Source organism: Acinonyx jubatus, chromosome E2 (genome assembly GCF_027475565.1).
Source record: "Acinonyx jubatus isolate Ajub_Pintada_27869175 chromosome E2, VMU_Ajub_asm_v1.0, whole genome shotgun sequence".
NCBI classification, from domain to species: domain Eukaryota; kingdom Metazoa; phylum Chordata; class Mammalia; order Carnivora; family Felidae; genus Acinonyx; species Acinonyx jubatus.
Window position 1 is genome coordinate 49,733,894 of NC_069396.1, and position 26,079 is coordinate 49,759,972.

The 26,079-nt window shown below is 57.3% G+C and overlaps 1 protein-coding gene across 5 annotated transcripts in view; it reads left to right on the forward strand.

The window, feature by feature from the left end:
- The window catches only part of PPP1R37 (protein phosphatase 1 regulatory subunit 37), a 41,204-nt gene that overhangs the window by 11,594 nt on the left and 3,531 nt on the right, over positions 1-26,079 (forward strand). For 4 of the 5 annotated variants that reach the window (XM_053210864.1, XM_053210863.1, XM_027037770.2 and 1 more), the window contains exons 2-7: positions 21,346-21,443; positions 23,168-23,213; positions 23,465-23,565; positions 24,239-24,358; positions 24,828-24,978; positions 25,073-25,228. In XM_053210864.1, the coding sequence (XP_053066839.1) occupies positions 21,346-21,443; positions 23,168-23,213; positions 23,465-23,565; positions 24,239-24,358; positions 24,828-24,978; positions 25,073-25,228 (672 nt within the window). Of the gene's footprint in view, positions 1-6,764; positions 6,955-21,345; positions 21,444-23,167; positions 23,214-23,464; positions 23,566-24,238; positions 24,359-24,827; positions 24,979-25,072; positions 25,229-26,079 lie in introns of those variants that run through there. The other variant, XM_053210866.1, reaches the window with a different exon arrangement.

The window sequence follows — 26,079 nt, forward strand, 5'->3', positions numbered from 1 at the left end:
TTCTTCCCCCGGGTGGAGTCCTTGCTTCCTGACCCAGCTCTCCCCACTTTGATCAGAATACCGGGAAAAGCTACGTTCCCCTGGGGAGCCTCCTTCCTTGCCGGGCCTGGGCTCAGCCCTCAGGATCTGCGGTGCTAAGTTTTTGTGGGCTCCCTGTCTCAGCTCTGCCCGCTCGGGGTGGTCCCTATCTGGTGACAGGTCTGTCTTCCCCAGTGGACCGTGAGCCCTGGCCGGGCCAGGACCGTCTCCATTACTGGGATGTCTCAGGCACAGAGCAGATGCTCAGGGAGTGTCATAACATTAGGATGGAGTTGGGGGGTGGGGGTGGGCAGTGGGTATGGGCAGAGCCCAGAGATGACGCTTTCTGTGGAACCCTATTTAGAGTTACCATGTCTGACAGAGCCCGATCCTGTCTGGTCCTGGGGGAAGACGTCCTCGGCCAGGAGCCCGGTGGGTGCAGCAGGCATCTGAAGGCGGGGCCTCTGACTTAGCCACCACCAGCTGTCGGGTCCAGATGCTTGTCCTCACTGACCACCCAGCCAAGAGGATCCAGGGCTAGTGCAGGCCCCTTCCCCATGGCCAGAGTATAGATTCTTGGAGGTGAAGGGGTAGGTAACCTCCTTGTTTTACCGACGAGGCAGCAGGCCAGAGAGAAGTGGCCTGGAACGCGGGACAGGGCTCCTGCTGCTCTCCTCGGCCACCTCTGTAGCTTCGAGGGGCAGAGTGACCCATCCTGGGGGGTGGTCAGGGAGACCTGCCTTGGCACCTGGGTTCTCCCAACTGGCTGTGTGAAGTTGTTATTTACAGAAAGGATTTGTGCTCTGGGAAAATGGAGACAACATCTCCAGCCCAGCATGGAGCCCAAAGAGCTTGTTGGCGGCTAGGGTCTTAGTTTTCTCCTCTTCCCTCACGGAGCTGGTGAGGGGAGTGGGGGAGAGGGGTGTGCAGTCACCCTGGAGGCTGATGATAGTTGTCACTAAGGACAGGATCGCTACCTTGATCTCCTGACTTGAAACACAAATTTTTTTCACTAAAAAAAAAATTTTTTTTAATGTTTGTTTATTTTTGAGAGAGACAGAGTATGAGCAGGGGAGGGGCAGAGAGAGAGGGAGACATAGGATCTGAAGCAGGCTCCAGGCTCTGAGCTGTCAGCACAGAGACCAACGCGGGGCTCGAACTCGTGAACCGTGAGATCATGACTTGAGCCGAAGTTGGATGCTTAACCACCTGAACCACTCAGGTGCCCCAAAAAGAATTTTTTTAACGTTTACTTATTTATTTTTGTGAGAGAGTACATGGGTGAGTGGGGTGGGGCAGAGGGAGAGGGAGAGAGAGAATCCCAAGCAGGCTCTGTGCTGTCCACGCAAAGCCTGACAAGGGGTTCAATCTCCCAAATCATGAACCAAAATCAAGAGTTGGATGCTCAATCAATTGAGCTACCCAGGCATGCCCCTTGCTCTCCTGACTTTAAAATTAAGATATGTTCATTGTTAAAAACAAACAAACGGGCGCCTGGGTGGCTCAGTCGGTTAAGCATCCAACTTCGGCTCAGGTCATGATCTCACAGCCCGTGAGTTCGAGCCCCGCGTTGGGCTCTGTGCTGACAGCTCAGGGCCTGGAGCCTGTTTCGGATTCTGTTGTCTCCCTCTCTCTCTGCCCCTCCCCCACTCACGCTCGGTCTCTCTCTGTCTGAAAAATAAATAAACATTTAAACAAACAAACAAAAACCTTGGGAAGTCTAATGAAGGAAATAAAAAATCACTCGTTAATTTCACGATCTGGAAATTTTTTAACAGCTCTCTTGAGATGTAGTTCACACATCTTTCACCCATTTAAAGTGTATAGTTCATTGGATTTCAGTTTTTCACAGAGTTGTACATCTATCAGCACAGTTGATTTTAGAACATTTCATCACCCCTATAGAAACCCTCACCCCTTGGCCATCACCCCTCCCCCAACTCAGGCACCTGCCGATCTGTTTTCTGTCTGTTTAGATTCTGGACATTTCATACAAATGGATTTGTGCACTGTGCAGCCTTTTGTGTCTGACTTTTTCACTTAGCATAATGTTTTCAGAGTTCACCCACTTTGTGGCATGTGCCAGAACTTCATTCCTCATTGTTGCTAGAGAATGTTCCATTGTGTGGCTGTATCACGTTTTCTTTATCTTTTCATCTGTTGGTATACATTTGGGTTGTTTCCACTTTCTGGCTATGATGAGTAACAACGCTGCTGTGGATATTAAGGTACAAGTTTTTGTGTGCACGTATGGCTTCATTTCTCCGGGAATGAAGTTGCTGGGTCATGTGGCGACTCTGTTTAACCATTGGAGCAACTGCCACCCTTGACTTTCCCCTCCACAGTGTATGAAGGTTCGGATTCCTCCACCTCGTGGTTAATGTCGGTTTTTTTTTTTTTTTAAGTAAACTCTATTTCCAACGTGGGGCTCAAACTCCATGACCCTGAGATCAAGAGTCACATGCTCCACTGACCAAGCCAGCCCGGCGCCCCAGTGTCTGTCCTTTTGATTGAAGCCACCCTAGAGGGCGTGAAGTGGTATCTCGTTGTGGTTTTGGTTTGCATTTCCCTCATGGCTCATGAAGTTGAACATCCTTTCACGTGCTCATCAGGCACTCGTGTATCTTCTTGGGAGATACGTCTGTTCAGATCCTTCGCCTGTTTTAAAATTGGATTGTCTGTCTTTTTATTACCGAGTTGTACGAGTTCTGTGCATATTCTAGATGCAAGACTCTTACCGGAGAAGTGATTTGCACCACCTGGAATGTTTTCAACATTAAATGCCGGAGCGTTTCCTTTCCATCTCTTTGCTATGACTAGATGCGCTGCCACAGATAGATAAAAATAAAACTGGGAGGATACTCTGTACGGTTGAATATCCTGTGTTTTCACTTCATTTTCCCATTTTTTAAAAAGCATGATTAAAATACATCATTGGGCCACTGTCATTGCTTCTAGCCATTTCCACATTGCTGAGCGTTTGGGTCCTTTCCCATTTTCGGTAGCATAAATAATGCAGCGATGTTCATCCTCGTCCATAAATCTTTATGTTCCTTACGGGGAGCTTTCTCAGAAGGAATTCTTAGAAGGTGGTTTTACCAGGTCAGAGGGTAGGAACCTTTGAAACCCTAGATGAGATGTACCATCCGTGCCCGCCTGGGACTGTAAGCCCTGAGAGACAGGACTTGGTTTTATCTCTTGACTTTCTTTTTTGGATGCGTGAAGGAATAGTATTTCCATTTGGGTATCTTCATACCAGGATGGTGTCTTGTTTTAATGAGCGTTCTTTTGGTAGTTAACCTGTTTATCGTTAACCACATAAAATTCCTCCTTCATGCTCTTTCCCATTTTTGTTTCGGGACCTTTTGTAAGGACTCCTTCCCTATTGAAAATACTGGCTCTTTGGAGTTTCATCGTACTGGTATATTTTTCCTCACGTAGCATTTGCCTTGCTGGGAAGGCTGGGGAGTGGAGCGGGACACCTCTTTCCTTCTCTCTCTCTTTTTAAAGATTTTATTTATTTATTTTCTAATGTTTGTTTTTTTTTGAGAGAGAGAGAAAGCACAAGGCAGAGGGAGAGAGAGACAGAGGATCCGAAGTGGGCTTTGCGCTGACAGCAGAGAGCCTGGTGTGGGGCTCGAACTCACAAACTGTGAGAGCACGTCCTGAGCCAAGGTCGAACACTTAACTGATTGAGCCATCAAGGCGCCCCTAAAGATTTTCTTTTTAAGTAGTCTCTATAGCCAACATGGGGCTCAAACTTAAAACCCTGAGGTCAAGAGTTGCATGTTCCACCGACTGAACCAGTCAGGCACCCCTCTTTCCTTCTTAAAAAAAATCATTTTTGGGGTATCTGAGTGGCTTAGTCAGTTAAGCATCTGACTCTTGATTTCAGCTCAGGTCATGATCTCACAGGTCATGAGATCGAGCCCCTGCATGGGCATGGAGCCTGCTCGATTGCCTGCTCGATTGCCTGTCTCTCTCTCTCTCTCTCTCTCTCTCTCTCTCTCCCTCTCTCTCCCTCTCCCTCTCCCTCTCCCTCTCCCTCTCTCCCTCCTCCCTCTCTTTCTGTCTCTCTCTCTTGTCTCTCTCTCTCCCTCCCCCCTTCCCCATTTGTACACGTGAGTGGTCTCTCTCTCTCTCTCTCTCTCTCTCTCAAAAAAGAATCATTTTCTCCCTTGCTATTTCACTGGATCTGCATAGCAGGGCACCCATCCCAGCCGGAGCAGCTCCAGGTGGAGGAGTTCTGGCGGCCAAGTCCAAGAGCAGATGAGGCGGTATCAGCCCGGGTCCTGGCAGCAGTGCGGCGTAAGCAGAGGGCACTTTAGTGGCAGCCAGGCCTGGGCGGAGCAACAGTAGGTCGTAGGGAGGGTCCCCTGCAAACACAACTACAGCCACTGTTTGCCGAGCACTGGGCCTACAGACCTGGTGAAGCCTCACTTTGTGACTTGGGCCACCAGTGGCTTCCTGAGGTCGCACTCCTTTGCAGAAGGTGGCAGAAGGCAGAGCGGCCCTGCCTCGGTCCCCGGGCACATCCACTCTGCCGCAGCTGGCAGAGGCTCGACAAGTCCCAGAAGCCCAGACTCCAGCTCCTGCGGTGGCCGGGGCCGCCGTGTTGTCGGCACTCTGTGCGTGAGGATCCTCTTTATCATATGCCATCAGCCCTGAGCAGCTCCCCGCTCCCTGTAGACTCACATTTCCTGGCCCTGTGGACTGTGCTTCCCGCTCAGGTCTCCTGCCTCATCTCCTGCCCCCCCCGGATCCCTGGGTTTTGCTCCAGCAGCCACGTGCCAGGCCCCTGCGCTGCCTCTGTCCTCTGCCTGGGAGGCTTTCCCCAACTTTCGTGTGCTTACTGCTGGTTTACATCGACTACTGTCTTGTGCCCCGCTCCCCCTCCCCAGCTCCAGTGTAAGTGGCTTGGGGAAGGGATTGTCTGATGGGGGTGTTCGCCATGGCAGCCCTGGCATCTGGAATAGGGCCAGGCCCACCCGGAATAGACACGAGAGGGATATTTGAAGGAACGAATGAATTTCTGACTCTTTACTCATCTTGTAGGTTTCAGCTTACATGTTCTTCTCTCTTACGGGTCTTTCCTAACTACGCCCTCCTAAGTTTATATGCCCCTGTTTTTCCTATAGGAGTGATTTTTCCCCCTAATAACTTGTTGGGGTTTTTTTAAGTTTACTTATTTATTTTGAGAGAGAGAGAGAGCGCGCGCATGCATGCGCGTGTGCACCACAGACACATACACACACACACGTGGGGGAGGGGCAGAGAGAGAGCGCGAAGGAGAGAGAGACTCCCCAGCAGGCTCCACACTGTCAGCACAGAGCCCCATGTGGGGCTTGAACTCACAAACCATGAGATCATGACCTGAGCCGAACCCAAGAGTCAGAAGCTTAGCTGACTGAGCTACCCAGGCGCCCCATAACTTGCTCTTTTTAATTGTATGTGTATTTGTCCTCCTAGCAATTACTCCCCGAGGGCAGGGATCAAAATGTTTTGTTCTCCGTTGTCTGCCCAGCCTAGGTCATCTGGTAGAGGATCAAGGAATAAATATACCCTTTAGTTCCCAAACAGACCTCACGAAGGTTGTGGTGGTGTTCACCTTCCGCACATGGACAACTCAGGATGGGCGCTGAGAAGTTCCAGGCACCCAGTTTCCGTCCCCGGAGCCTTTGCTGGACCAGTAAACAGCTCACAGTAACTTGATTTTAATTCTGAACTAAAACTCCCCCAGTGCCTCCAAATCCAGCTGGCCATCTGGTACCCCTGACCGGAAGCCTGAGGCAGGCAGCCTGAAATAGCCCAGTTGGTCCTGGCAGGACTGGCTGTCCCCTGATGGGCACCCACTTTCTTACAGGCCACCTTCACCAAGTGTGTCCCATAGCCTACCTGGGATTTCAGTGGGTGGCAGTGATGAGAAGCCGTGAGCCACTGAGTGACTCACAGACCTTTCTCAAGCACGTCGCTGCCCCCAGCCCTCTCCTGGGTCCCTTACCCATTTGCTCCATTTGACCCTGACCGTGGCCTTCAGTTCCCCAGAGGCACCATCAGCTCTGTCTCCACAGTGTCTGCACAAGCTATTCCCTCTGCTGCAGTGCTCTCTTTTCTCTCTCTCTCTGGTTTTTAAATTAGCGTTATTAAATTTTTTCCGGGCATATGAACTATGTGTGTAACAGACACGTAAGTTGAAATGTAATTGTAATGAGGACCTCTGAGCCTACCTCCCAATTTGGGGATGAGAACATGGCTATTAACTCACCTCTACTTCTGGGTGGGAGGGTGGAGCCCCAGAGCTCGGAGACTTGTGTTCTGAGTGTCTGAATGTTGTGACTGTCATGCCTTGTGGGGTTGTTTTTCTTTTAAGATTTTTTATTTATTTTTGTTTGATTTATTTATTTATTCTGAGAGAGGGGGATGGGGGGAGAGAGAATCCCAAGCAAGCTCCACTCTGTCAGCGCAGAGCCTGATGCGGGGCTCAATCCCACAAACTGTGAGATCATGACCTGAGCCAAAATCACGAGTCAGACGCTTAACTGAGCCACCCAGGCGCTGCACGATTTTATTTTTAAGTAATCTCTACACCCAGCGTGGTGCTCGAACTTCAAACCCCAAGATCAAGAGTCACATGCCCCTCGGACTGAGCCAGCCAGGCGCCCCTTTTTTCAAGTTGTGTGTGTGTGCGTGTGCACTGAAAAGTACGGTCTTTAGTTTTGCTTGTTTTTGGCTTTTATAAAAATGGCGTTGTGTTGTGGGTGGACTCCTGGGTCTTGATTTTACTCCCAACGTTATGTTTCCCTGTTTTATCCATGTAGGTGCTCTAGAATCTTCCATTGTGTGACCATGCCTTAGGTTGTCCATTGTGGTGTTGGTGGACGGTCGAGCTGTTGCTGCTTTTTGGTATGACAGACTGGTGCAGCTGTGACCTTCCTGGTACGTAGCACCGGGCTTGCGAGCAAGAATTTGTCTAGGGTGTAGACCTCGGAGTGGAATTGCTGCTTGCAGTAGGTGGATCTGTGCAGCTTCCTATGTCACGGCCAACTCCCCGGTGGCTCTTCCCTCCGGGAAGAGGGCTAGCTCCTGCTCATTCTTCCAGGCTCTCCTTCCCCGCTGTCTTTCCTTCAGCAGATACCTATGGAGCACCTGCCGTGTGCCAAGTGCAGTGGTGAAGGCGACCCGGTCCCTGTGCGTGGGTGATTAGTGGTGTTAGGTAGCCCCTCCTCCAAGAAGCCCTCTCTGACCCCTAGATGGGGCCAGGCGCTCTCCCAGGCTCCTCGGCCCCAGCCCTGCCCACTCTGGGTCATTGCCATTACCGTCCGGAGATGGGTCTCTCTCCCCTCCTGGCCTGGGATCCCTGTGTGGATAGCGATGAGAGCTGTTTGGGGTGCTGTGTCCAGCATCACTCCACACAGAGTGGGGCCCGGGGCAGGTGTTCGGTGAAGGATCTGTGGAGTTACTGCTGAGACACGCACGCACCCTTGAGTGTCTTGTGGGCACCTCGAGGCAGGTGGGATTAAGAAAGAAGAAACGGCGGGATGCCTGGCTGACCCATTTGGTAGAGCATGTGACTCCTGATCTCGGGGTCGTGAGTTTGAGCCCCGTGTTGGGTGGAGAGCTTACTAAAAAGTTTTTTCAAAAGGAGGGTGGGGAGAGGAGTCCAGTATTCAGCACTTGTCGGAGGTAGGCCTGAGCCCCAGGACCACCAGGCTCAAAGCCCAGCATGCCCCCAGGTGGCTGAGCACACAGATGCTTGGGCTTGTGCTCTGCTCTGTGGCAGATAGAGAGGATACAGCCCTCGCCCTTGACACTTTAGAGTCTTGTCACACTGCCCAACATCTGGCTCTGCTGACAGCGTGCAGGGCTGGGGCAGAGGTGCCTTGAGAAGCGTGAGGTCCACCCGGCCCCTGGGAGTTAGAGAGTGGGCGTCGGTGTTCTCTCGAAGAGGTCTGTGCGAACCCTTACAAAAAGCGGACTGAGTAGGAGCCGTGCAGTCCCAGAGGGTGCTGGTGGGGCGCTAAGCGCCCACAGGACGCTGTAGCTCCTTCTGTCTTTCTATCCCAGGAGGTAGGAAGAATCACTGTGCCATCGTACAGATGAAGAGGGGACCCTGAGAGGCACAGCCTAAGGCCGGCTCACCTGGCTAGTCCGAGGTAAGCCCGGAAGCCACCCTGGGGGCCTGGCTCCTTCAGCCCCTGCAGTAGGTAGCAGTCCTGCCTGGGGCACCGGGCAGAGGGCTTTCCCTCCGGTGCACTTGACTCTCCGTGGCAGAGCTGTGAGACAGGAAGCAGCATCTCCCCTTTACGGCCGGGTAGACTGAGGAATGGCGCTGCACCGCCCCCACGGCCACAGCCACCCCTGAGTGGGAGGCAGTCAGCCCGGGCTGGGTTCCTCCACCTCCTCGCCCCCGAGCCTGCTTTCTCGGCCACTCTCTTGGTGCTCACTTGTCCCCAAGTCCTCACTTCAGCGCCCTCAGGAGCCCGGCCCTGGGTAAATATTTGCCTACGGGCCAGTGGGAGTGTGTGTAACCGGTATTTCTGAGCCGGGTGGCAGCGGACAGGTGGGGGCAGCTAGTTGGGAGCAAGTGCTCCGTGAGCCTCTGGCTGGAGCTGGTCACTTTGTTTGCCCTTTGTTCATCCAGCACCCACTCCGAGCTGTTGCCAGGGTGTCAGGCCCGGGCCCGGTGATGACCGGCTGCTGTTTACCAAGCAGCAGCCAACCCCCCGCCAGATGTTGTACACAAGCGCTCTCGGTGGCTGTTTCTAGAAGCCTCCGTGTGTGTGTGTGTGTGTCTTAGTCTCGTTGGCTCCATTTTCTAGATGAGGAGACTCAACCTTGGGGAGATGAGGCCCTCTCCCGTGACAGTTGGGGTCTGTTCAAGTTGTCAGGGTCAGAATTCACTTGGAGCTGCATGAGGTAAATGAGGGTGTTCGTTGGGAGGACACGGGGTCCTCTGCCAGTTCCCAGGGGTCCTGAAAGCCAACAGGAACCAAGACTGGTACTAGCTGTCTGGGCCACATGCACTCCTGATTTGTTTCTCTTTCTGTCTGGTCGCGGGCCAAGCAAGCCTGGCCTTCCTGGTGGCTGGGGTGGGACCGATCAGTCCGGGTGCCTGCTCCGGGCGGTTCATACAGGCTTAGCAAAAGTCCACAGCCTTCCTGCCCAATGGGGCCTACGAGGGCCTGTCTTCTCCTTGTGGGGGTAGGGAGAAGATGTCAGAGAAGGGGGCCCGGGCTCTGCAGACACCCCGGTACAGTCAGACCCCGAAGGCCATGCCCTCAACTACCAGGCTGTGCTGTTCTGTGGGGTGAGAAGGTGGATTCCGGTTATGAGGTGGAAAGTCACCCGTGTTCTCGGATACACACATGCCTTTGGGGGAGCCCCTTCTAGACGGGGGCTCATGGAGGCCCCGGGACCCCCCACATACACACACACCCATCCCAGCAGAAAACCCTCGGTTAGTGGGGCAGCCTGGGGCACTTGGGTTCTGTGGGTGCCATGAGTCTCCGCTCACCATGGGATTCGATGTGTTTTCTTGCTGGTTCTGGCAGTCAGCCAGCCAGCATCGAGCTCTGTGCCCCGTCCTGTGCTGGGGACACAGCAGCGGCCAAGACAAACCTGGCCCTGCCTTAACAGGCTTGCTGTCCGGAAGGGGAGGGGAGAGAGAAGTTGGCCAAGCAGCCTGCACAGCCGTTGTAGACCAACAGAAGCAGGTGGAAGCCAATGAGCCAAGGGCTGGGATAGAGAACACGGGAGTGAGGCTGGTGGGCGGGCACCTGGCCTACGTGAGACTATTGAGTGTCACAGCTGTTTCACGGGGGCCCGGTCAGCCCCTACTCGCGCCTGATGAATTGGTCTTTGAAGGCAGGCCTGTCTGCATGGTCCTCCCTGCCTTAGCTGTGTGTCTTTGGCAAGTGCTCTCCCCTCCCTGAGCCTCAGTCTCCCCTTCTGGAAAGGGTGGGAGAGGCGTGTCTGCACCTGAAACGGTGGTTGTGATCAGAAAGGTGGTCAAACGTGTTAAAAAGCAAGGACTGTGGAGGCAGACTGTTGCTCTTGAATCTTACCTCTTTATTGGCTCTGTGACCATGGACAGGCTCGTTAGTTTTCCCCTGCCTCTGTTTCCCCACTTGAAAAATAGGGATGATCTACCTCAGCGTTGTTGAGAACAGTAAATGAAGTAACATATGTAAAATACTCAGTGTTAGCTGTGGTTACTGATAATAACTTAGAATTAAAAGTTGCCTGACCGGGCGCCGGGGTGGCTCAGTCAAGCGTCTGACTTCGGCTCAGGTCATGATCTCACAGTTTGTGAGTTGGAGCCCCGCCGTGTCAGGGTCTGTGCTGACAGCTCCGAGCCTGGAGTCTGTTCAGATTCTGTTTCCATCTCTCTGCCCCTTCCCTGCTCGCTCGTGGGCTCTCTCTCTCTCTCTCTCTCAAAAATAAACATAAATTTTAAAAGAAAATGTGCCCATCATACAGCTGGGTCTTGGGTATTTAGCGTGCCCTGTGCTACTGGGGGCCCAGGGATTGAGGCGTGACTTCCCCCTTCATCCACCACTGACCTTGTCAAGCTCCTGCTGTGTGTGAGGCTCTGTAGCTACCACCCCCCACCCCCCCGGAGGTCCTGGCCTCCTCCCTCTGTCCCGAGAGACTTGGAAAGCCATAGGCATCCTCTGACCTCAGGTGTTTCTGTAACAGGATCTTCATTCAGTTGGGCCAAGTGGCTTGGAAGGTCAGGGTGGGGGAGGGGGGGGCGGGGCAAGCCCACGGCACCTGCCGTCTGTGCCCTTCAGCGGAGCGGGCAGGTCCTTCTGCGGCCCTGCAAAGGGCCCTGGGCCTTTCCTAGCTGGTTGTGCCATCCCAGCCTCTCCTGAAGGGCCTCCTGTCTGGCGACACAGTCAGGATCTCCTCCCCTTGGTCCCGTGGGTCTCTGGGGAGAAGGGAAGGGAGACGTTGCTCGGCTCGAGCCATCACATTCGTTCATTCGCATTTACTGGAGACACTGGAGACACTGGACTCGAGGACATGTGTTGGTGGGAAGGGCCCCCTCTGCTGGGCCAGGTGTCGCTTCCTGAGCTGCACGCTTTCCAGCTGCACGCTCCCCTGGTGCCTCTGAGCTCCTGAAAGGCTGGTGGGGATGGAGGAAGCTTGAACAGTTGCTCACTGGGAAGACTTGCCCGTGACCAGTGTTCCTTCGCTCTTCCTGAAGAGTCACAGACAGAGGTTTTCCCAAATAGGCAGAGCTGCTGGAAGTACCCGGCTAGCCCACCGCCCGCTGGCCGAGGCAGCTGCTCCCCTCCCCTGTGTCTGGGCCATGTCACCGCACCGCTCTGTGTCAGGCCTCCGGGGCCCCCAGCGGCTGGCCTCCAGAGCCCCCCGTAGTGTGCTGATCTCTGCCAGGTCCTGGGGACAGCTCACAGCCCTGCAGGGTAGAGGGTCTTCCCCCAGGGGCGGTGGCTATGAAGCCCAGGGCATCAGGGGTTGTAACTGACATGGGTAAGAGGGCGTTTAACTTTTTATTTCATCTGTGCGGGCAGCCGGGAAGCCTGGTGAGGGGGCCGGGTGCCTTCGTTCCCTGATTCCTGAGCTGCTTCACTTGCCACTCCATCTCTGTGTTAGTGTTGTGTTGTGTCGGGTTTTTGTAAGTAACCGCTACACCCAACATGGGGCTCGAACTCACAACTCCGAGATCAGGGGTCTCATGCTCCACCAGCTGAGCCAGCCAGGCTGCCCGCCCGCCCCCTGTGTCAGTTTGCTTGTTAACAGTGAGCAGAGTTTCATTTTTCTCTAGTTCACAAGCACGCTATCCTGCGCCTTTCTTTCATTTAGTGTATCTTGGATGTTGTTCCTTGTTGGCCCAGAGCAAGCGTCCTCGTTCTCTATGGCCACAGCGGGTTCTGGTGCCTGAGCGGACTGGGCCTTTATCAGCTGCTCGCCTGTCGGTGGACAGTGAGTGCTGTGGGTTCCCGCTCTGCGACTGCAGACGCCGCCGCAGCGAATGAGCCGACAGGCACGTAACTTTGCTTCTCCGAGGGTGGAATGGCTGACCAAAGGGCGTCCGCGTTTGGATTTTGGAATTCTGACAGGTATTGCCGGATTGCCTTTGGAAGGGCTTGTTGCGCCTGGCACATTCACCAGCCGCTTGAGGGCGCTCCCGCTTCCTGGGGTCCCCAGCACTTGCCGTCTAGCGTGTGGCTGCTGGCCTGCCTGATAAGTGAATGTGCGTGATAAGTGGATTTCTGCTTTGGGGAGCAGGCTGGAAGAGGCCCCCTGCGAGGCTGGCAGAGTAGATAAGCGCCCACGGCGAAGGGCGCCCCGCTCGAGGAGCCAGCCCAGTGGTCAGGAAGGCGGAGGCGGAGAACGGCAGTTGAGGGTCAGACCCTGCCTCTCCTCTTCCAGCCAGAAGAGTGTCCTCGGGCAAGTCACTTCCCGCCTCCAGACCTCTTCTGGAAAGCTTCCCAGGGCTGTTTGGAGGCATCAGCGAGATCAGGCTTGGAGATCAGTCTGGGAGTAGTTGCAGAATGATGACTCCACAAAGCACCAGAGAGGCCCCTCGGACTGTGTGCCCAGGGAGGTGTGGGTCGGGGCTTGGAGGTGGGAACGAGGAAGATCTGTCTGCACGTGGGCAGCGTAATGTACCTGGCTTTGCGGGGACGGGGACTGCAGAGGTGGTGGGGCCTCAGGCGCACAGGGCCCCTCAGAAAGCCTTGGGGGTGCTCTCTACCTCTTCCCTGTGTCAGGCTCTAGGCGGCCTGGTGTCGCCCTGCCGCTGTCCTGCCCCCTGCCCCACCTGAGGGCAGCCCAGGCCATAGGAAGGTTGTGTGTGGCATTTCAGGAGCGCGGGAAGGACTGGATGCCTGGTCAAGATGCTTGGAGGGCATTCGCCCTGGTCAGCTCTGGGCTAAGCATGCCCGTCCGTGACCTCCCTGCAGGTACGTCCTCCCTGCCTGCCTGGGGGGCGCCCAAGAGAGAAGGACCCTTTCCCAAGTTCATCCAGCTCAGCTGGCCTGCGTGGAAGTGGGGACTCAGACTCCAGAGACCCACTCTTCTCCCCACCTCTGTTCGTTTGTTCCATCAACAAATGTTTATTGAGCACCTACTGTGTGCCCAGTGCATACCCTTCTGGGGATACTTGACTGAACAGAAGCAGTGAAATCCTTCCCCTCATTGCATGTAATTAAGCAGACAGATTATAAAGCTTTGTCGTGAAAAGTACCACACAGAGAATGAAGCAGGATGCAGGGATGGACAAAGGGGACTGTTTGCGTAGGGTGATCGGGGAAGGCCTCTGACGAGGTGACGTTGGAGCAGAGATTTGCAGGTGGGGAGGGAGAGAACCACCGAGGCAGGAGGTGGAAGAGCACTCTGGGCGAGGGGTGGCAGGTACAGAGGCCCTGAGGCCTTGTGAATAGATGGCTCTGTCGCGGACAAGGATTGAGTGGGGACCTTGACCACTGGGCCACTCTGCTCTCCTGCCTCTTCTGTGTGTGGGCTTTGCCACCCACGTCTCTAGGATGACACCCCTGTCCCATGCTCCGTGACTGAGACCCTCCATGGGTGCCCCTCCCCCCAGCGTCTTTGCCAAACCCCCTCTTCTCACACCCCCCTGGGCCCTCCTGATCGTGTGGCTTACTGCCCATGTGCATTGTGCAGTCCCCATGCCTGTACCTGTTCACAACATTCCCTCTGGCCAGGTTGCCTTTCTCTCTGCCGTCTCTCTTCAAGTCCTTCTCTGTGAGACTTTTCTATGTGTTCTCTTCCAGCAGATCCCAGTCTGCCCATCCTCCCTGCTTCCATGTTCCCTCCCTATCCTGTGCGGCTGTTCTGTGATTGCTTCCTGCTTTGTCTCCCTCACCGTACAGGGAGGCTCTGGGACAGGGCCAGTGGGGATTGGTGGCTGCTTATTGGGGGGACTTGTGGGGAGGGGAGAAGGCCGGCCCAGGGGTCGGGAGCACACCGGGCTGGTCCCCCACCGATATGTCTCAGGCTCAGCCGCTGCAGCCACTCAGGTCTCAGCAGGCACCGTGAGGAGCCCCAGAGGTGCTACTGAGGGACAAGACTGGCTCTGTAGATCCAAGAAACTCTAAAGAGAAAGATGAATCCCTCCGGCAGCCTCCCTGCCCGATGTTAGAGAAGGCTGCATTTCTGGGCCCTCACACCCATCAGTCCAGCCTGGAGCTGAGGGCCTGAGGACCTCAGGACCTCAAGGTAGGACAGGGACCGTCCTGTCCCGGCTTTGACCCTCCCTCTGCCTCTTCCCTGCTTCATGACCTCAGGAGAGCGTTCAGCGTTACGGGAGGTTTCCTTCTCTGCGTAGTGGGTAGTGGGCCAGAGATGTCCCCTCTGCGGGATTGTGACGAGGACGAACGGTTCTGTGCACGCTGTCTGGCGGAGCACCTGGTGGGGAAGCGGGTGAACTAAAGAGTTTCTGCTGTTCTGTGCAAGGAGCGCTCTGTCACAAGGTGGGTAGTTGCTGGCAGGGCCTGCGCCCCGGCGTCCCGGCACCCCTCTCCTCCCTTCAGGCTTCCTGGTCCGGGAGGCCCTCGTCCCAGCCTCCACAATAGTGTCTCCCGCCGGGACAGGTGGGCCCCTCCTGCTCAGAGCCCCTGTCCGCTTTGAGGCCTAGCACAGCGGCCAGGTGTGAGCCCCTTCATCTGTCTGTCACCCCCTCATGTGTCTGGCCCCCATGCAGGGCAGTGTTGGGGACACAGCCTGGACCCCCCCTGCCCCTCCCCTGTCTTCCCAGGGCTCCCAGTCTGGTGGGTGGGAGATAGGCCTGTGTCCAGACAGTGACAACTCAAAATGGGCGGGGCTGAGATGTCGTGGGTGTGGCTGGAGCACAGAGCCCAGGGAGAAAGAAGGGGCCTCTGAGAGCTGGCTCCCTTCTGACTGCCTCATCTTAGCTCGGTCTGGAACGTTCACAGAGCCCTCTTAGGGCACGGCCGCCTCCACCAACAAGAACCCCTGGAGGGCAGGGACCGGGTCGGAGTCGCCCCTTTCTCCCCGTGCAGCACCGAGCTTGGCATGTGGCAGGCCTCAGAAGGTGTTCACCGGGCGAACGGCCAAAGGCCACCTAACTTGGAATCATCCCGGATTAGAAGCCGAACTCCGAGGGGCTGAAGCAGAAAGGGAGAACTTGTTGGCTTATGGACCCAAGGGGTCCTCCTGAATAGGCTTCAGGCCCGGCTGGGTCCAGGGTCTCAAATGTCTGAGCTCACCTTTCCTCTGAGTCGGCTCAGGAGGCCCTCTCCTCCTGGTGGATGCCAGGATGGCCGCCAGCAGCTCCAGAAATGAGAGGTAACCTCAGCCCCACCCCTGCAGAGGAGAGCCCTTCCTTCTGGACAGTTCCAGCTTAGTCCCTGTGACTGGCTGTGGCCGGTTCTATAAGGGTCTGCCTCAGCCGATCCCTGTGACAGCGGCTAGGGACAGGCCACTGTCCACTCTTGGAACCTTTGGGGAGGACAGTGGAGAGTGGAGGTAATGTGGTTGGTCCCACTGGGATCCTGGGACAGCACCAGGAGCTCCCATCACTGCCCTGTGCCCGGCCTGGGGGCTCCTGTCTCATGCAGGGGGCCGCGCCCTCGCTGCCCCCCCGCCTCCCTCCCATGCGCCGCCTCCTGGTGTCCTGGATCTTGCCATGCCTGCTCTCACTCTGTCACACCCACCCCTCCCAGGGGCCGCTGTCCACTGCTCTGTTCATATCTGCCTTGTCCCCTTCCCTCTCCCCCCGACACTGTGGCTTCCTGGTTTTTGACTCCCACTTGGATGACTGTGTCTTCTCTCTCCCACCAGCTCCAGGCTGGCAGGGATGGCCTGAGTCATTGCCGCCCCCTGGTGCTCAGCCTCTCCTTGCATCTCGTGGGTGCCTTCGCAAGTATGTGCAGACAAGAGCGAGGGACCAGACAGATGTCTCTCTGCCTGTCACCTGATGCCTGGGTCGGGTTTCTCTCCCTCCCTTTGTGAGGGCTGTAGCAGCTGGGAGGGGGGAGGCAGGCTCCGCGGGCCCCACAGCCTCTTCCTGGGAGACTGGCACCAGCTGCCGGGGCGTGCCGCAGAGCCTCACCCCTGCGGGAGACCCCGCCTGCCAGCTGCCACACGGCAGCCTCCCTCCCCAGAGCTGACGCCTCGTCCCACCCCGCGCCCAGGGGTCCCCCACAGCCTGCCTCTGCCCCCTGGTACCTTCCTCCTCAGGCCAAAGTAGTAGAAGCAGCCATGCTCTGGTTTCAGACCAGTGCAGATCTGGACGTGTGTTCCAGTCCTGACAGTCCTGGCCCCGGGCCCTTGCACAGACGACGCGCGCTCCCTGGGCCGGCCTCCCCTTAGTAGGAAATGGGGTCGTAACTGTGCCAGCCTCGCGTCTCCAAGCTGGCTGAGTGAACCTGTGCCTAGAAAGTGCCCAGCGTCGCGCCTCACACACAGTGACTTCCCAGGACCTGGAAGTGGCGGCCACCACCTTCCGCGTCCTCTTTGTCCAGTCGCGTCTCCTGCTCAGTCACCTCTGGCTCTGTGCGGCCTCTTAGCGAGTGCCCTCAGGTTCCTCATCTCCCGAGACCCTGCCGATGCCCCTTCCAGAGAGGCGAAGAGGTGGCCACACTCGTTTGCCGCAGCCTCACCAGGACAAGGACTGAGCGCGGGGTTTCTTACAACCTCTGGATATACCTTTCCTGGCACGCATGCACACTCTCTTCCTCGTTCGTCACCGTCCCCTCCTCTGACGACCCCTTGAACTCCAGCTGCTGCTTGAGTGGGACTTCCAGGGCATTGGACTTGGGAGTTGAGTGAACACATCTGAGCCCTGACCTGAGACACACACACAGACACGCGTGCGCACGCCTGTCCCCCTTCCTCCCTCCTACATACATGTGTGCGCCCAGCCTCACCAACCATTCCATAAGGGACAGGTGCCTGTATGCCTTTCCTGGGTCCCTCCTTTCCAGTGGGGGCGACACGACAGTGATGGCTGGTGTTTAATGTGCACCCGTGAGTTGGCCAAGCCCTGGTCTGAGGGATGAACTTGTACTCACTCAGTCACTTGTACTCACTCAATCAATGTACCTGAGATGTTAGTCACCCTCCTCCCATTTTATGGGTAAGGCGATTGAGGCACAGAGGTTAAATTGCTTTGCTCAGAGGCAGAGTTAGTTAGTTTGTTTTTTGAAGCTTATTTATTTTGAGAGAGAGAGAAAGAGAATGCCAAGGAGGCTCCACACTGTCAACATGGAGCCCGAGGCAAGGCTCAAACTCAGGCACCGTGAGATCATGACCTGAGCTGAAATCAAGAGTCAGCTAGATGTTCATCAGACTGAGCCACCCAGAAACCCCTCGAAGTCACAAGAGTTTTAAATTAGGAGTCGGGATCCAACCCCAGGCACTGTGGCTCCAGAGCCTGTGTTGTGTTTTGTTTTGTTTTGTTTTAATGTTTATTTATTCTTTATTTTTTTTTAATGTTTTTATTTATTTTTGAGAGAGACAGAGTACGAGTGGGACAGGGGCGGAGAGAGAGGGAGACACAGAATCCGAAGCAGGCTCCAGGCTCCGAGCCGTCAGCCCAGAGCCCGATGCGGGGCTTGAACTCACAAACCGTGAGATCATGCCCTGAGCAGAAGTCAGACGCTCAACCGACTGAGCCACCCTGGTGGCCTCAGGGCCTGTTTCTTTTCTTTTTTTTTTTTTAATTTTTTTAACATTTATTTTTGAGACAGCGAGAGAGATCACGAGTCAGGGAGGGGCAGAGAGAGAGGGGGGACACAGAATTGGAAGCAGGCTCTGAGCTGTCAGCGTAGAGCCTGACGCAAGGCTTGAACTCACAGACGGCGGGATCGTGACCTGAGAGCCCAAGTCGGCCGTCTAACCGACCGAGCCACCCAGGCGTCCCCCGCAGCCTGTGTTCTTAACCGCTTTGTGGGACCCGGTGTCTCAGGTGGAGACTTGGGAGCCCTACCCAGGAGTGCCAGGAGGGAGGCAGCAAGGAGTCTTGCCCTGGTCACTCAGACAGCAGTCGTGCCTTCACCGCTCTGCGGCCCTGCGCCCTGTCCCCTGGGCCCAGCGCCTCGGGGCGTCTGCGGCCTCTGGGGAGGCCTCCAGGGCCCTGCGGGGTGACTGCTGAGCCCGCTGACTCGCCCCCCCCCCCCCCCCCCCCCGTTCATGCCGTGGCGATGCCCGTGCGGTTCCTTAAGGTTGTGGACGTCTTGGAGCGGATGACCCGAGGCTGGAGGCCCCGTGCGGGGTCTGGGAAGCTTTGTCTCTCTCCGTCCGCGGACGCCGGGCCTCCGCGGTGTTCTGCCCTTGACCGTTTGGCCACAGCGTCACAGATGAGCCGGTGTGTGGAGGGGCCAGTCCTGCTCCGCTGGCTTCTGAAGTGCTCGGGGCGGCGCCAGGCCCAGCGGAAAGAAGTGCTGTGTAAATGCTGCGTGCTACTTCTCCGGACCCCCGTCTGCCGCTTCCTTACCAGTGTTTTTTAAATCGGTTCTTTCTTTTTTTAATTTGAATACGTTTCATCTCATCATCCGCAAGCAATGCGCAGTAGTTTCTTTTTCTTAACACGCGCCTGAAGCCCCCACGTGTAAGGTCACTCCCGGGCCTGCCGGTGCCGTGCCAGGCCTCGGGGCGTGCCGCTGGCGATGTTGGGGTAACCGAGGTGGGGCAGAGGTGCCCTCAGACTGCTGTGGACTGACCGAATCCCCGCGCTCTTGTGCCTTTAGTGTCTTTCCCCTGGGCCGTCCCCCCGCCCCCCCCCCCCAAAGTGTGTCCCAGCATCAGAGAATGACAAGCTGCAGTTGTCGTTCTTACCAGCAGAGGGCGCCCGGTCATTCTGGGCCCTGGGGGCTCTCCCACTTCTCCGAGTCCGTCCAGCCCTGCCTCCCGCTCTGTTTCCCCTTCTGTAAGTGAGTGGGCGGATGCGCCCTCTCTGAGCCCTGGCTGTGACCTTGTGTGAGGCCGTGCTGCATGTATACCCCATGGACCCCTGGCTGAAGGGGTGACCAGATGGCAGCTGTGGCTGGTGTGGAGGAGGCCGGGTTCGAGACCCGGGGCTTCAAGCTTCTCAGGGGGCTCCTCGCAACACAGATCGACCCAGCGGGCAGGGCTGGGGGGGGCGGGGGTGGAGCTAGAAGGGGAGGAGCCTGGCCCAGCCCGGATGGTCAGGAAGGGCTTCCTGGAGGAAGGGATGTCAGACCTGAACACCTCAAGGACTGATGGCAGCTTGAGAGGTTGCTTAGGAGGCTTATTTCCTGTAGGCTGTCTGGGGCCCTGAGAGCTACTGATGGCCCCACGTGTGCTCAGGCCCTCATCCCCGTCTGATGTGCCCAGGCCAACCCAGCCTTGGCGTAGGGGCCTTTCTTGAAGCAAGCTTGTCCAGGGGAGCACTTTTTGCCCTGTGGCTGCCTGGTTAAAGCCCGCGCACCACTTTTCAGAATGGTGATTGAAAAAAACAAAAAAATTTTTTTAAGTAAGCCCTACACCCAACATGGGGCTTGAACTCACAACCCTGAGATCAGGAGTCGCGTGCTCCACCATCTGAGCCAACCAGGCACTGGAGCAATGACTCTTAAAGGCGAAAAATAAAGTCGGGTTACAAAGGATACCAATTAAAATACAGTCAGCTGGAGATTTTTTAAACTTGTAATCCAGTATTTCTGTTCTTCCTCCCGGGCACATAAAATAACAGGAGGTAGTGAGGAGACGTCACAGTCTGCAGGGGCTCTTGCGTGACCTGGAAGCACCTGTCGTTGCAGTTGATGACACAGTCACAGGGCTGCTAAATGCTTCTCTCTCTCTCTCTCTCTCTCTCTCTCTCTCTCTCTCTGTTGCCCAAGTTAATAAGAAGGAAAGGCTCAATCTCATTTCAGTTCACTTAGTGAAAGTAGAGATGTCCCTTTTCCTCCCTCAAGTTTGTGGACCCCTGGGGGCCCAGTGGACCCAGCTTGGTGGGACTCCCCGAGGCAGTGGCTCAAGTCCCAAGGGCTGCCTTCCCTGACAGGGCCAGCTCCTGCCCCCACCTCCTCTCTCCCCCCTCCCCCTGCCCCTGCCCCGGGGGCCACCAGGCTCACGCCCTCACCAGGTCTGCGGGAAGGTGATGCCGGGGAGGCTGCTGGCCGCCTGTGGTGGCCTGTGGTGAGGGCTCAGCCGGGACCTGCGTCAGTTTCTTCCAGCGCCCCACCCCCACCCAGCACAGCGGAGAGAATGGGGTTCCGGAGCCAAGTGTAGGACTCTGTCCTGCATCGACTTCTCAGCCTGACTCTGTCCCTCCCCTGCTCGGAGCCTCCTGCTCCCTGGCTGCCCCGGGGCAGAATCCAGTATGTCAAAGAAACTGAAAAGAACACAAATGTCTCATCCAGTGAATGGACGAACAGACTGTGTAACGCGTGTGCAGCACGGTAAAGGGGCAAAACTCAAAGTCTTTTATGCTCCACGAAAGAGGCTAGCCGCAAAAGGCCACGTACTGTTTATCTCCATTATTAGTGCGATATCCAGAGAAGGCAAAGCCGTGCAGACCGAGAGGCCAGCCTTGCCTGGGGCGTGGTGGCTGGCCCCGGGCTTCCCCAGGACTGTGCCGGGCCGCTGTTGGGTTTGGGCTACATCCCTTCATTCTGTGAGCCACTGCTGTTACCCTGGACACAGGGCCGTGCCCGGTCTGCTCTGACTGCTGCTGTGTCTCTGGGACGAGGCCCAGCACTAAGTAGCCGTTGGGGAACGTTTTGCTGTTGAGGGTGTTTCAGGAGTGGGGAGTCTGGGAGGCCACGCGCATCACAGTTAAGAGCGGAGTTCAGTCCCTGGCTCCACCACTTACCAGCTGTGCGACCTTGGGCAAGGTGCTTTACCTCTCTGGGCTCAGCTTTCTCATAGCACCAAAGTACAGATTCATTCTCTTATGCACAAAAAAAAAAAAAAAACAAAAAAAAAAAAACCCCCACAAACTGAACACCTGCTCTGGGCCCTGGCCCTAGGGTGGGCAGCGTGGGGACAAGGTGGTGACAAAGATAGACCCAGCCCTGCCCTTTCGGGGCTCCCCATCTAGTGGGGGAGACGAATGACAAGCAGAGAAATTTTGTGATACCAGCTGCGTGATGTTTGTGTGAAGCTGCTCGAGGAATCGTGGGGAGACTGGGAGGGAAGGCGTGGCCCGTTCGGCTGCACCTCGGGGCAGCGGCGGCAGCGAGGGCCCTTGAACGGGAGACAGAACCCCGTGGGTGGGTCGTTGGGAGGGGCATTTGGTTGTGGAGGCTTGGCGTGGGGGGAAGGGAGCGCTGGCAGAGGCCCAGGGGTGGGAGGGGGTGGGGGGGGCCCGGGGTGTGGGGAGTCACAGGCCTGGGTCCTCTGTGCCCGCAGCCCAGAACGTGACCGTGGACGAGGTCGTTGGCGCCTACAAGCAGGCCTGCCAGAAGCTGAACTGCCGACAGATCCCGAAGCTCCTCCGGCAGCTCCAGGTACCCAGTGGGGGAGGCGGGGGGAGCAGGCGGGGGGAGGAGGCCGGGCTCCCCCCCGGCCCCCGGCAGCCTCTGGGCCCCTCTGCCTGCCCCGCGCAGGAGATGGTGCACAAAGCACTGCCCAGCCCAGGGCCCGTGTGAACACATCCTTGAAAATCCTCTGTTCGGTTGTGAAAGCAATCAGGCTCGTCATGAATATTTAAACAGTATGGAACTACATAAAGTGAGAATGCGGGGCGCCCGGGTGGCTCAGTGGGTTAAGCGTCCGACTGCAGCTCAGGTTCGTGAGTTCGAGCCCCACGTCGGGCTCTGTGCGACAGCTCGGAGCCTGGAGGCTGCTTCAGAGTCCGTGTCTCCCTCTCTCTCTGCCCCTCCCCCACGTGCACGCGCATTCTCTCTCTCAAAAATAAACATTTAAAGATAATAATAAAAAAGAAAAAAATAAGAATTTCAAATATCTATCACTCCCCAAAGAAATTCTCTTCCCCAGGGGAAACGTGCACATTTATTCTTTAAATTCTCTGTTCAATATATACCTTGTCTGATTTTTTTTTAAGTTTATTTAGTTTGAGAAAGAGCACAAGTTGGGAGGGGCAGAGAGAGAGGGGGACAAAGAGAACCCCAAGCAGGTCCCGCACTGTCAGCCCAGAGCCTGATGCCAGGCTCGACCCCACAAACCGTGAGATCGTGACCCAGGCTGAAACCAAGAGCCGAACGCCCAGCCGACTGAGCCACCCACCAGCCCGTGTCTGATTTTTTTTGTAATTAAAATATTATAGGCACAAACAAAATCCACCTTTCACTTCTTAGTCAAGTCTCATTTCCCAGGGGTCCCACTGTTGATAGCTTGGGGGTTTTGTCCTCTGGCCTTTGCTGTGCTGCGTTTGTAAGAGGACAGTTCACTATCCAGAGTTACACAGACACAAGGGTACCTTCCGCTTTTATGTGAACGGGGCACTCCTGTGCCTGTGGCGTGTTCCCCCTGTAGCCGTGTGCCACAGGTGCCTGTCCTCTCTCTGGATGGGTCATTCCAGAATGTTCCAAGGTTGCTTGTTTCCAGGGTTGTTGTTCCCTTAGCATTACTGTGAGCAGTCACTCTTGCCATCCAGCTAGGGACTTCCTGCTCACTGGGTTTAAGGGTTTCTGGGAGAATTCCAGAAGGGCTTGTCGGCAGCTCCAGGGAGAGACAGTCACTCTGCGTGGTGGCCAAAAGTGTGGGTCCTGGAGCCCACCATCTGGTTCCGACCAAGCCTGTCCCTCATTAGCAAGTGACTTTAGGCAAGGCTGGCCCTGAGCCTTTTGTCTGCGCATGGTTTTGTCACAGCACCCGCCCCACGGGTTAATGTGTGTGGAGCCCCAAGAACAGAATGTGACCCCCAGCAGGCCCACACCTGACCGCTTGCTGTGTGGGGCCTGGGGCCTGGCCTTCACCCCAGGCCTGTCAGCCTTCCCTGCCTCAGCACCTGCTTCACAGCCTTTGTGCTGGCTGCTCCTTCTGCCTGGGATGCCCGCCCCAGAGATGCCCAGCTGGGGCGGAGGGACTGTGCCCCGGCTGCCTGGCCCGGGCCCTGTGGGTGCAGAACTGCCCCTCTTCTCTGAGGCCCTGTGCGCGGCCCCCACCTCAGAAATGGAGCCAGATCAGAACCCCGCCCACCCCGCTGTCAATGTCCAGCCTGGCTCCTGAGGGTGTCTTCCTGTTTTCACCATCCGCTCTGTTCTCCCAGGAGTTCACAGATCTCGGGCACCGCATCGACTGTCTGGACCTGAAAGGTGCGTGTCTGGACAGAGGCCGGGACCCTTGGGGGGTGGGTCTGGGCTGGCAGGTCCTGCGGGAAGAGGAGGTTAGCCGGGGCAGTGGCAGGTGCCCCCCCCCCTCCCCCCCCCCCCCGATGTGAGGCAGGCGCAATAAGCCTCTCCTGGCCTGGAGCCCGCGTTTCTGGCCCCCACCCCCCCGGGGCACGCGAGTACACACATACACACACAGGTGCACTAGACGTGCCCGGCCCTCTGTCTCGTCCCAGGCGAGAAACTCGACTACAAGACCTGTGAGGCCCTGGAAGAGGTCTTCAAGAGGCTACAGTTCAAGGTCGTGGACCTGGAGCAGACAAACCTGGACGAAGATGTGAGCAGCCCCTGCCACCGCCTCACCTGTTCCCTGAGCCCTCTGGCCCCTCTGAGGTTTGGGGGGAGGGGGCGCTGCAGCAAAAGAGCCTCCTTGGACAACAGCTGGGCAGGGCCTCTTGAAGGACAAGATGGGGACACAGCCAGTGTGACCAGAGTGGGTGTGAGGAATATTGGGGCTCTGGGGTGGGGTGTCAGAGACCCACCCCAAAGGCAGGGGACTTGACGCAAGGGAGGGACTTGGGGAGCTGGGCCTTAGTGGGGGCAGCCGTGTGACCACCGGAAACCTTTTCAGGAACCCCTGCTGGGGCTAACAGTACCTGTAGGGGAGAGTTTAAGAAACCTTCAGAAAGCAGCCTCCCCATTTAGGCCTAGGTGTCCTCGCCTCCCCAGACTTGGAGGCCACTGGGAGACCCGGTGGATGGACTCCTCGAGAACTGAGACCCAGGAACACCAGGGCCTGTCCTGGTCACGTGCCAGATCTGCCCGACTTCGGGGGTGGTGGCGAGTAAGAGAAAGACGGAGTCCGGCAGGAGCGGGCGGGTTGGTTCCCGGAACCCGGAGGTGCCCGGGCAGCGTCAGGGCTCTCCCCTTCCCTTAGTCACGTGGCCCCCACCTCCTAGCCTCCTGGGCCTGCCTCCACCTGAGCCTAAACGCCATTGTGTGTGCCACAGGGCGCCTCGGCCCTCTTCGACATGATCGAATACTACGAGTCGGCCACCCACCTCAACATCTCCTTCAACAAGCACATCGGCACCCGGGGCTGGCAGGCCGCAGCCCACATGATGCGCAAGGTGGGTGCCCCTCACCTGTACCCGGGGTGGAAGGGGCTCGGGCACAGGGGGATCCAGGCGCTTTCCCAGGGCACCCGTCCCTTGGGACCTGGCTTCCCGAGCCCTCGGGGCATGGGCCGTCGGTGGGGCGCCGGTGCCCAGCTTCCAGGCTAGTGGGAAAGTGGTGCCAAGGGTGCCCTGCCCCAGGCCAACCCCAACCCCTTTTCCTCCCTTCACGCATCTTTCCCCCGTCCTTCGCTTGCCCGCGACATACCCCTTGGAAGTGGCTGTGGTTGCCACCCCCTTCCCTCGTGCGGGGCGGGGCGTCTGCCGCGGGGGAGCCTGGGGGCCCCTCCTGGCTCACCCGCGGGGCTCCAGGCTGGGCCTTCCCTCACGGGGCCCTGGTGCCCACCCGGCCGGGGGGCGGGAAATGCCACGGGGGCAGGGAGGGCCGGGCCGGCCCGTCGCAGCCCCGCCCCTGCCCCACCAGACCAGCTGCCTGCAGTACCTGGATGCCCGCAACACGCCCCTGCTGGACCACTCGGCACCGTTCGTGGCCCGCGCCCTGCGCATCCGCAGCAGCCTCGCGGTGCTGCACCTGGAGAACGCCAGCCTGTCGGGGCGACCGCTGATGCTGCTCGGTGAGCTCGGGGGCCGGGGGCGCCGGGCAGTGACGGGCCGCCCGCCGGGCACCAGGGCTTGGCCGGTCATGGCACTCTGCCCGTGCTCCCCCAGCCACAGCGCTGAAGATGAACGTGAATCTGAGGGAGCTGTACTTGGCTGACAACAAGCTCAACGGCCTGCAAGACTCGGCCCAGCTGGGCAACCTCCTCAAGTTCAACTGCTCCCTGCAGATCCTGGACCTCCGTAACAACCACGTGCTGGACTCAGGTGTGTGAGAGGTCTGCCCACCCCACCCCAGCCACTGAGCACCCGCCGTGTGCCCAGCCAGGTGCTCCCGCGGTGCTGGAGACACAGCGGTGGCCAGGACGATCCCAGCCCTGCCCTCCTGGGGCTGCCGGTCCAAGAGGGAACATCCCCAGGCAGTGACCGCTCAGACTGGGCAGGGCTGGGCTGTGGGAGCCCAGGGAGGGCGTCCTGGAGGAGGGGACAGCTCAGCGGAGACCTGCAGGATGACGCGAGGTATTGAACAGATAATTAAAATAATTACCACCTGGAAAAAGTACCCTGAAGGAAACAAGGTTGTTGGGACAAGGGGCCAACCAGACGCTATTTAAGATCATGTGGGGAGGGGGCCTCTGGGCGGCCACGTGGAGAGAGACTGGAACCGGCCATTTTAAAGACCTAGAAAAAGAATCCAGGCAGGGGAACACCAAGTGCGAGAGGCCCCGAGGTGGGGAAGAGGCTAGATGGTGGATGTCTGGGGGGAAACGAGGCCACGGTGAGCTGGGGGGTAAATGGGGAGGAGGAGGAAGTGGTTACTGAGAGGAACTCCGTTTCATCCTCTTTACCGTTGAGCGGGGTCCCCTGGCCTCGGTGGGAGGAGAGGGCTGGGGGAATGACAGAGGGCGTCGAGGCCGGGCCCGGACGCCACGGTTACTGAGCAGCTGGCACGTGCCGGGCCTGCTGCCTGTGGGCTCATAGCCGTGAGACAGAGGTGTCTGCCCTCGGGAGAGACACCGCCAAGACAGATGAACAGATTACCGAGTCTGTCGGACGGTGAGATGTGCTCTGGAGAAAAACAGAGCAGCAGTGGTGGGCTGGCGGTGGACTGGTGCGAG